At 40.4% G+C, this 10,026-nt stretch overlaps 1 protein-coding gene across 2 annotated transcripts in view; it reads left to right on the top strand.

Annotated features, from left to right (window-relative positions):
• Positions 1 to 235: 235 nt before the first annotated feature.
• Positions 236 to 10,026, top strand: part of GABRB2 (gamma-aminobutyric acid type A receptor subunit beta2) — a 288,802-nt gene continuing 279,011 nt past the window's right edge. For both annotated transcript variants that reach the window (XM_061424253.1, XM_061424252.1), the window contains exons 1-3: positions 236 to 706; positions 864 to 955; positions 1,984 to 2,051. In XM_061424253.1, coding sequence (XP_061280237.1) covers positions 630 to 706; positions 864 to 955; positions 1,984 to 2,051 — 237 coding nt within the window. In that variant the 5' untranslated portion in view covers positions 236 to 629. The remainder of the gene's footprint in view (positions 707 to 863; positions 956 to 1,983; positions 2,052 to 10,026) is intronic.

Raw genomic sequence — 10,026 nt, 5'->3', positions numbered from 1 at the left:
CCCTCACCTCCCCACCTCCGCCACACAACCCCCACTTCCAGCACCCAACTCGCCCCAGGCAGGGGATGCTCTGTGCCTTGGAAATAAAGTTCAGATTCCTTTCCCCGCCGCTTGCTGAGACCAGAAGTCGACTCCCAGGCACTCATTTTCCCCTAGCACTACACACCTGCTCTCCTTTAAATTCCTAATCTGGTTCTGCATATTTATGAGGAAACACACACACACACACACACACACACACACACACACACACCCAAAATCCCACAACCCGCGAGGTGCGAAACCGCCTCCTGCCACTACCAAAACTTACCAGACACTCTAGTTGTTTTTGTCTTAACAAAAGGACAACAAAAATTTTTTACCGTGGGTCCTTCCGTAGGGTGACTTTTCTATATTATTCAAATACGTATATATTGTACATATATATTTATATATATATATGTTTTCCCTTTAATTTTTTTTTTTCCCCTTTAACAAGAAAATCTTTTCGGTCCCAGGCAACCGCTGCTGCCCCTTTGATGTTTTGGTACACCGTGCGCATGCGCCTCACATTAGAATTACTGCACTGGGCAGACTAAGTTGGATCTCCTCTCTTCAGTGAAACCCTCAACCCATCCAAAACTAAAGGGATGTGGAGAGTCCGGAAAAAGGACTACTTTGGGATTTGGTCATTCCCCTTAATAATCGCCGCCGTCTGTGCGCAAAGGTAAGTGTGCCTAGCGTTTCTCTTTTTCCTTTTTCACTTTGAAGGGCTCTGTCTGCATACCTCTGTGAGCAAGGATCGGTAGTGAGGATCAGATAGCTACTGAAGCGCTGTGCCTGCTGTTTTATTGATGCCTGTTTATTGTCTTTTCTTTCTTTAGTGTCAATGACCCTAGTAATATGTCGCTGGTTAAAGAGACGGTGGATAGACTCCTGAAAGGTTATGATATTCGGCTGAGACCAGATTTTGGAGGTAATGGGGTTGCCTTGGTAATAAGAAACAGCCCAGCAGCTATTGCCTAAGCTGTCTTTTGAGCTTTGTGCGCTGTCTTTCCTCTCCCTTACTGTGGGTTGCATGTGGTGTATTGACTGAGTCTCTGTGTTACCATATTGAGAAAATGATCCAAATTTAAGCCTGTGTGTTACTCTCCAGCACTTAGGTGGTCTTTCAGAGATACCCTCTTAGCCTATACTGGAGACCGCTGTCTTCCAGCTTCACTGTTTAAATTCTTTGCTTCACCGCCTTTGTTTTGCTGAGATACAAACCTCTTAAGTTTAATTAATGTTGTGCCAGTGAACCTGGCTTCCTAAAGGCCACCAGGAACGTTTTTGAGGACAAGATATGCAGACAGTTGGTTGAGAAGTGGCATTAACCCCCTGTGCCCGCCTCCTTTGGAGGAGTTCAGGCCATGGTTTAAATTGGCTGCTTTCTGGATATTATCCAGTCCTGGAAGCCTCACTGCGGGGGACAGCTGGGATGGGGCTAGAGGGGACCTGTGGGGCTTGCAGGACAGGGAGGGTAGAGGGAGAAGGGCCAGAGATCTCTCTTGTTTCAGCCTTAGATACAATGATATGTCCATTTAATTTTACTCCAGACTCTAACAAATCTCAAAGAGTTAAAACCTGCACTGAAGGGGGTAGGGGGTGGGAAGAATAAGAAAGGGGTTTCAGTGCTTTATACAACATTTCCCTTGAGCTAGCCCAGCCGGATTCAGGTGCTTTTGTGGGTTGTGTGTATTCTTATGCTGAGACATCTGCATATGTAGAAGAGCTGGAATCCCTCACCCATTGGGGCACGTGCATGCCTGTTTAATAGAGCATTTCTCTCAGAGGACTATCTGCCACCCTTTTCTTAAATGAAAGGAGCAGAGATTTGAAGAATTTGAGGGTTAGAAGTGGGGAGGGATTTGGGGAGGACTGTCCCATGCCCATGCCCGGGGACTCTTGCTAAGAGTGCACGAAGTTCTGAGAAATCACGTGGCTGGTCCTTTTGGTTTTCAGGTCCCCCTGTGGCAGTGGGAATGAACATTGACATTGCCAGCATCGACATGGTTTCTGAAGTCAACATGGTGAGTGTTAAGGTTTATAGCTGTGTCTCCACAGACCTTCATTTGGGGACAGGAAGGAGAAAGGATCCGGCCAGTGGGGGTGGGGTGTGCGTGAGAATGTGTATGAAGTGGGGTGAAGGCACTGTTTTTGAGATTTCAGAGTTGGCTGTTTCTGGTCCTTAAGGGTTTTTCCAATCTGATTTGAAATCCTGGGACCTGGCAAAGAGGGTGTAAAATGCATCACACACTCACCTGCAAAACATAGCCACATGCAAGAGAACCCCGGCAGAAGTAATATTTCCTAAGGTTCAGTGAAAAAATCTGCTTTATCAAGTGATTTTTCTGAGTTTGGGGTATGCTTAGAGAAAGAGAGAAGAGGGGAGAAAGAGGGAGGGGTTTGATTTGACATTTCACCGAGAATGTAACCTGGGAACTAAACTGTAGCAGAGAGGCTTAGGAAATGACCCTCAGGTACTGATAGCCACTTGTTGCTTTGCAACATTATGTCTTTACAGCGGATGGCAAGCCCCATTCCCTGCCAATTGCTTACCTGGTCCTTTAACCCTTCTTGCTCACCAAAATAGAAAAAATAAAAATAAAAATTGACAAGCTTGTTTTCAAAACGCACACTCAGACCCATATATCATCTCTGGTCACTTCTGCAATGGTATTCAAATCGTGTGTGATTTATGGACAGCACCACTCCTTGCTGCCTCCTTGGACTTGGGGCAAGTGCTAAGAGAAAAACCCTCCGTCTTCCCCTTTGGGGAGCTCTTGGGGGGAGGGGAGGGTTTGCTTCATGCAGGAGCGCCCCCTGCTGCCCATGTTGGGGCACTGCAGACAGGACAATGTCAAGTGTCCCAGATACCCCTGTTTACTTGGGCCATTTCTCCAGCGACCTTTTCATCTTTGGAAAAGTCTCTCTAGAATGGCCACGTTTGAATGTAAGATGCCAGTGTTACCTTCAGTCCTGATAGCATACAGCACATTTCAGAAGAATGTGTTGCAGTGTAGTTCTGCCTGAAAATGGGGTGTACTATTAAAGAAGAGGGTCTAGTGTGTGAGATTTTAAGCAGAACAGTTCTAAGCCAGCCATCAGGACTCGACAGTTAGGACACTTATTAATTCACTCAAGAGAGCCAAATACTAGGTAGTGGATATGTTCTCAACATAGTATAAATGTTCATCACTCCAGAATTCAAATTATAGAGGAAGCCCAAATAACCAGCCCAACCTTCTACAATGTCCAAAGTTCAGTGGAAATCCTGAGCTATCACAAGCTTATGAAACATCTGTCATTACTTCAGAGAATATTCAACTCTTTCAATGATGTTCGTGACAACATTTATCTTGTTATAGTCTGATTATTGGGAAAGTTTTGTATGGTAACAGGATATAAACCCAGACTGCAGACACTGTTGGATGATTCAGAACCATGGACTTCCCACACATTGTAAGAATCTCCTGTGTACGTATAGAATATATCTTGGGAAACTATTTAACTCCTCATATATACAAATACTCACTTTTGTGAGATTTTAGAGGTCTTTTATCAGTTTATATTTTGAATTGTACCATAAAATAGGAATGTCCTAATATGGATACCTGCCAAATCCTAGGTACTCGAATAGAAAGTGTGTGGCTGAAAAGAGATAATGGAAATCAAGTGTAGTTCTGTGTGTCTTGTCTTTTGAATTTTTATTTATGCTCTTTCCCCCACATTTTAATTTGTTACCTTCCTCTTCAGAACATTAGAAATGTGGGACTTTATGGAAAAATTAAGAAATATTTAAGAATCTAAAAAATTAAGAATCTAAAGAAACAATGATGTGGTTAGAAGTTGCTGCAGTAGAACTTGGATGTATAAGTTAGCTAAGAACTTAGACCTGTTATATCTCCAAATGGCTTAAGAGCAGTAGCATTTTTTTTAAGGTTTTTTTTTTTTTTTTTTCATTTTTCACCAGCATGTAGCATGTGGGAGAGGTATCAGAACTGGACATGATGCCAAGACCTGCTAGTCAAAATACAGACCCAGCTAAGGCACAGTGTCATCTCTTAAAGCTATTTACTGTTGCATCAAAGTCATGGGATGTTGAAAGTGCAAAAATAAATGTCAGGTTGTAAATAGGCCAGTACTGCAGCATTAATGATTAGAACCAAGTGTTAAAAATTCCATGCTAGATTCCTTTATTAGCCTACTGCTAATACACGTGGACTTGTCCAGACCCAGTTTTACTTGCTAAGAATTAACATTTCATGATTAACAGTCATAGTGACTTTAATCCTTCAAAGAAAAATTTTGTCACATAGGGTATTATTTTTTAAGTATGGTTATTTGATTTGAAGCAACAGATGGGAAATTTCATTCCTAATGTCTAAATAAAAGATGTTTATGGCATATTGCCCACTGTATACAAGTCTAAAAGGGTTAGTATCTTTTGATTGGATTCAGCTTTGAAAGAATGGTTGATTATTTAAGTGAAACCTCAAAATTGATTAACACACATGTTTCTGCCTCATTATCCTTTGTGGCCTGCAACCTCTGCTAATTGTAACTCTCTTTGATTATAGCAAATCTTCCTTTGAAAAATGGTAGGTACCAGATAATTTCCATTGTCATTGGCTCATTTGTACTGAAAGGAAAAAAGGCCCTTGTCAATGTGGTGTTCCTGGTAAAAGACAATAATAGAAAGACTTGAATACTAGTTTTGCTTCTGCTGCTCAGTCAACCTGAGGGAATTGACAGCTTGATGGAGCTTGATTTCTTCGCCTGTTGAAAAGGAATGATAGTCCCATTTTAAGTATTTCAGGTGACTACCAGAATTAATACAATGATCCAAGTGAAAGTATTGGTGTTCCATGAACATAGCTTATGTAGAAAGCTGAGGAGAGCCAGTATCCATCCCAGCTGCTGCCCTAAGTGTACTTGGGTTAATAATTTATATTACATGGTCTCAGTTTCCATATACTGGAAATAAGAGGGACGTGTCAAATTAACTTATAAGTCAAAGGCACATGTGTCTCTGCTTTGGTTTATGATAATAGCTCTGTAGGGTACAAAGGAATTTCAGGACTTGAAACCCAGCTTAAATGATAGAAAAATAAAGAATTCCTAAATGGAATGCAGCTGTGAGTTCTTGGGTGATCATGGTCTGTTACTCCTCCGTGTGATTCAGGTGACTGTTGACCCCAGTGGAAGAACTTTGGAAGAGAACATGATCTCAATTAAATGTTCCTGAGCAGAAAGCTTGGCTTTAGCTTGAAACATTTTTAGATGTCTTGGTTAAATTGGCAGGAATCTTTTTGTTAAGATTCTTTGATGAAAATGCGTTTTAAGATCCAAAATTGGCTCTGAAGGATTATGGACTGAAATAGCTTTCTCTTCATTTAAAGCAGATTCTTCTCCATCTTGAAACAACACATTTGCCAACCAAAGAGTGAAGCAATATTTCACTTTTGAGGAAAGAATTCTAGTAAACACATATACAAATTACCTTTTTATGGAATGGTGAATGGCAAAAAGTGCTGCCTTTTTTTAAACAGATGTTTTCTTGCATCACCAGCTGCACAGTTTAAAATTCAGTTCGACACAAATTCTTATTTAGCAGCTACTATGATCTAGCCATGTGTTAGGCCTTAAGGACAGAGTAGTGAACATGAATGACTTGTTCCCTGACCTCATAAAACTTAATATCTGGTGTTTACTAATGTTAATTCTTCTGCAGGCTCCTGTTGTACTTAGGTTTAACATAAGTATTTTCTCTAAAAATTTTTATGAGTAGCCAGTTGAGTACTTAGTGGTCTCTATTTCCCATGCATTTCTTTATCCCTTGTTGATTTCACTGTTCACTTGTTATTTGATATTTGAAATTGCCTAATACATTACATAGGACTTCCCTGGTGGCTCAGAGGGTAACGCATCTGCCGGTCATGCGGAAGACCCAGGTTCGATCCCTGGGTTGGGAAGATCCCCTGGAGAAGGAAATGGCAACCCACTCCAGTATTCTTGTCTGGAGAATCCCATGGACAGAGGGGTCTGGTGGGCTACAGTCCATGGGGTTGCAAAGAGTCGGACACGACTGAGTGACTACACACAATACGTTACATACATCTTCTGCCATCTTAATTTGTGTATATAAAATACAGGTAGCCAAGGTTATGGGCTTGCCTGGTGGCTCTGTGGTAAAGAATCTGCCTGCCAATGCAGGAGATGCAGGTTCCATCCCTGGATCAGGAAGATCCTCTGGAGGAGGACACGGCAACCCACTCCAGTATTCTTGCCTGGAGAACCCCATGGACAGAGGAGCCTGGCAGGCAGTCCATGGGGTCGCAAAAGAGTTGGACATGACTTAACGACTAAAACAACATGCTGAGGTTATGTTATCTCCATGTGGTTTTGCTCTTTATCCAATGATTGGTTGGTTGTTTGACTCAGTGAATGCCACAGATATTGGGTGAACTATTTGCTTTTAGAACAGTAAATCGTTATTATTCATTAGACACAGTATCATATCTGTGGAGAGAAAGAGCATAGAATTATAGTCCTCAGATTCAAGGCATGGTTTAAATTACTATTTTGATCAAGAAATGTGAAAAGAATTACAATGTAGGATCACTGAGTTCTTTGAACGCAGAAATACACATATTAGGAATACAGAATTCTGAGGTATCACATAGAAATTTCAAGGTGAAAATGGGGCTTAGAAGTCTGTGGAAAATGTTCCAAGCAGAATGAATGTCATATAGGAGAAAAATCTGGAAAAATAAATGGGATTAAGGATTTGCAAGTAGCTTTAAATGGCTTGATTTGGGAGTGGGGGTGAGGAGGTGATAAGAGTTGGTATTGAGATCATAAGTGGTGATCAAGTTATAAAGATCATTTTTGTAGCTTGCAGAGGAGTTTATAGTTTGTTCTAAAGGCCAAAGGGACCCATGAAGGGATGTCACTGGGAGAATTGCTTGAACAAATTCTTAGTTAAGGAAGAAGCTTTTGAAGTGTGGAGGGTGGAGCAAGACCTAAGGCTGGGAGATGAGATGAAAATCCACTAAAAAAATCCAGAAAGAATTGGTGAATGGAGACAGGGACATAAAAGAGAAGATACAAAATTAGAGCATTTGTGAGGCAGAAGTGACAAGACTTGGAGAAAATCCTAAGATTCTGATGGGATCATTTATTGATATGGGGAGAGGGCAGCCAGGTTGCAGGTGGGATAGGGGATGAGGTGTGTGGGCAGATGAGTTCAATTTGAGAAATCCTGACTTTTCCCCACACATGGAATATCTAAATGGAGATTGGAAAATACAAGTCTAGAGCTTAGCAAGAAGTCATTACTATCTACATGAACTTGGACATTGTCAACATGTAAGCGGTGGTTATAACTGTATAAATAAATACAATTCAAAAGGGAAAGTGAGATAGCTACTAAGAATGGAGATCACTATATGGTAAGCACTATCGTTTAAGCAGTGGAATGCTGAAAAGGAGCCCATAAAGATTAATGAACAGCTAAGCAGCAGCCAGAGGGTTAGTCGGGGGACCTGCAGATAATGTCTTCAAAGCTGAGGCACAGGAGAGTTTAAAAAGGAAATGGTCATCTGTGTCACATGCCACCACGATCAATTGAAATAAGTTCTGAGACTCGTCTCCCTGACATAGTAATAGGAGCATGCTGGTAAATAGATCTAGAGGAGTTTGAGTATTTGAAGGCTATACCTTTGAAAAGTATGGATCTGAAGCTGAGTGAGGAGAGGGCAATTGCTAAAAAAAGTCATTTGTAGGAGGAGTAGCCCTAGAAGGAAGTAGGTTGCAGATATAAAACGGGAGGTGAGGTTGGTGGTGGAATGAGAAGTAAGGTGAAGGAGGTGTGAACACTCAACTGACCAGGCTTCATTCTGAATAAATTATGTCTTGAAGCTCTCCTGCCCAGTTTTAGCAAACTGTTGTTTTTTTGCCTTCTCTTGCTTAACCTTCTCTTCCCCCTCTCCTCTTCCTCCTGTGCAGTACCCAACATTTTCTACCATCACAACACTAATATAAGAAAACAATCACAGTTATTACTCATTTGAACCCTTAACTTGTGCAGGTATCCTCCTGGTGTATGTTACCTCATCCAATCCTATAAAAACAGTGATATGGCAACTGTCCACCTTTTTGTAAAAGAGGATTTGAGGCCCAGAGAGGTTAAGTGACTTATTCAAGGTCATCCAGCTAGCATATAATTGACTTTACCATCACTCAATCTTAGCCCTCTGATTGTACTGCCGTTTTAGGTGTGGCAGTTCAGTTCTGTTCAGTCGCTCAGTCGTGTCCGACTCTTTGCAGCACGCCAGGCCCCGTGTCCATCACCAACTCCCGGAGTTCACTCAGACTCATGTCCATCAAGTCGGTGATGCCAACCAGCCATCATTAAAAAAAAATATATATATATATTTTTTTCATTTCTCATGGACTCTGTTTTTTTGTAGTTGTTTGTTTTTATTCCTTTTTTTTTTTTTTTTTTCTTGGAAGCAGTGGTTGAGTCAGATAAACTAAGCCTATACAGGATGTTACTGTTACTCTTCAATTTCTCTACCTTGAAAGAAGTCTTAATTTCATTAAAATGATTTTTTCAAATAGGTACTTTATTCAGCGTGTATTAAATATGAGCATTGGTTTCTGTCCTTGAGAAATTTATGCTTTATATTATGTCTATTGAACACAAGTATGTCATAATTTCTTTCCTTATGAATGTGTACTGTTAACTTGTCCAATAATTGTCGTGTTGCTCAAGTAGAATATGTCATATAACCATTAAGGCCAAAATTTGTCACAAAATGTTGACTGATAAAGTTCAAGAACTGTAAACCATGTCAGTGGTTTTAAGCTTTGGATGGACACTATATAAAAATACCCTTCCCCTTTTTTTTCTTTTATTGTCAAGACCTCATTTTCAATTGAGTTTTTCCTTTGAGATCACATTTTTGTGATTTCTGATAAATTATGTCTACAAATAGTTCTCTTAAGAGTGGCTATTTTTCTTTTCTTCCTGAATCTTTACTCCATCTGTCCCACACAATACAGATGAGGTTCATTATAGAGATTACATTTCAAGAAAACTTATTCATCTATTTGTAATTAATTTCACAGGAAATAGGCAGTTTATAAATGATCTTCTTGCAGTTAACTCTTAGGGCAGGTCCTTTGCTGTCACTCTGTAGGACCCTAAACAGTGTTCTTGCTTGACTGTGACATGAAATAAAAATCTGACTATGAGCTTACTCTGCAAGAGAAGGAAGATGGAAATATCTCAAGTTGCATATTTTAGAAATATCTCAAAGTGTGCTTTAGCATGATTCCTCCCACCTCATGGTGAAATAGTCTTGGGAATTTCTGATTCAAACCAGGGCTCTGTGACAACCTAGAGGGGTGGGATGGGTGAGAGGTGGGAGGGAGGCTCAAGAGGGAGAGGACTCTGTGCATGCCTGTGGCTGATTCATATTGCTGTATGGTGGAAAGCAACACAGCACTGCAATCATCCTTCAATTAAAAGTAAATACATTTAAAAATGTAAATCAGAGAAAGTATTTTACTTAACGTTGTGGGAGGAATACTGATGAATTTCAGGGTGGGGAGTTGGTTTGTTTTGTCCTAATTCATTCTGTAGCATTTATTTGTGATTGGTGCTCTTGGCATTTGGGGCCAGCTAATTCTGGCCAGCACACGCTCTGTTTGGGGCCATTGAGTAGTGGCTTTTGTACTAAATCGCCATTTTCATTTATGTTCAGTGGTACATTGGGACACAGTTAGTTTTAAAAGATCACCAACATGAAATGCAAAAATTATCCACATCCCTATCACTTCATTAAAGCTGTTTTAATTTGCCTATAACACCTTCTAATTCTTGTCTGTTTGCTTATTCATACGTTATACATTGCACTTATTTTGTAGTGAGAATTTTATAGTCTGCATTTTCACTTAACAGATCACATGTATTTTTATAGTTTTATTTTTTCTCCA

The sequence above is a fragment of the Bos javanicus genome, chromosome 7 (assembly GCF_032452875.1).
Source record: "Bos javanicus breed banteng chromosome 7, ARS-OSU_banteng_1.0, whole genome shotgun sequence".
Lineage (NCBI taxonomy): Eukaryota > Metazoa > Chordata > Mammalia > Artiodactyla > Bovidae > Bos > Bos javanicus.
Note: the sequence above shows the minus strand (reverse complement) of the source record. Positions and strands in the feature narration are given on the sequence as shown.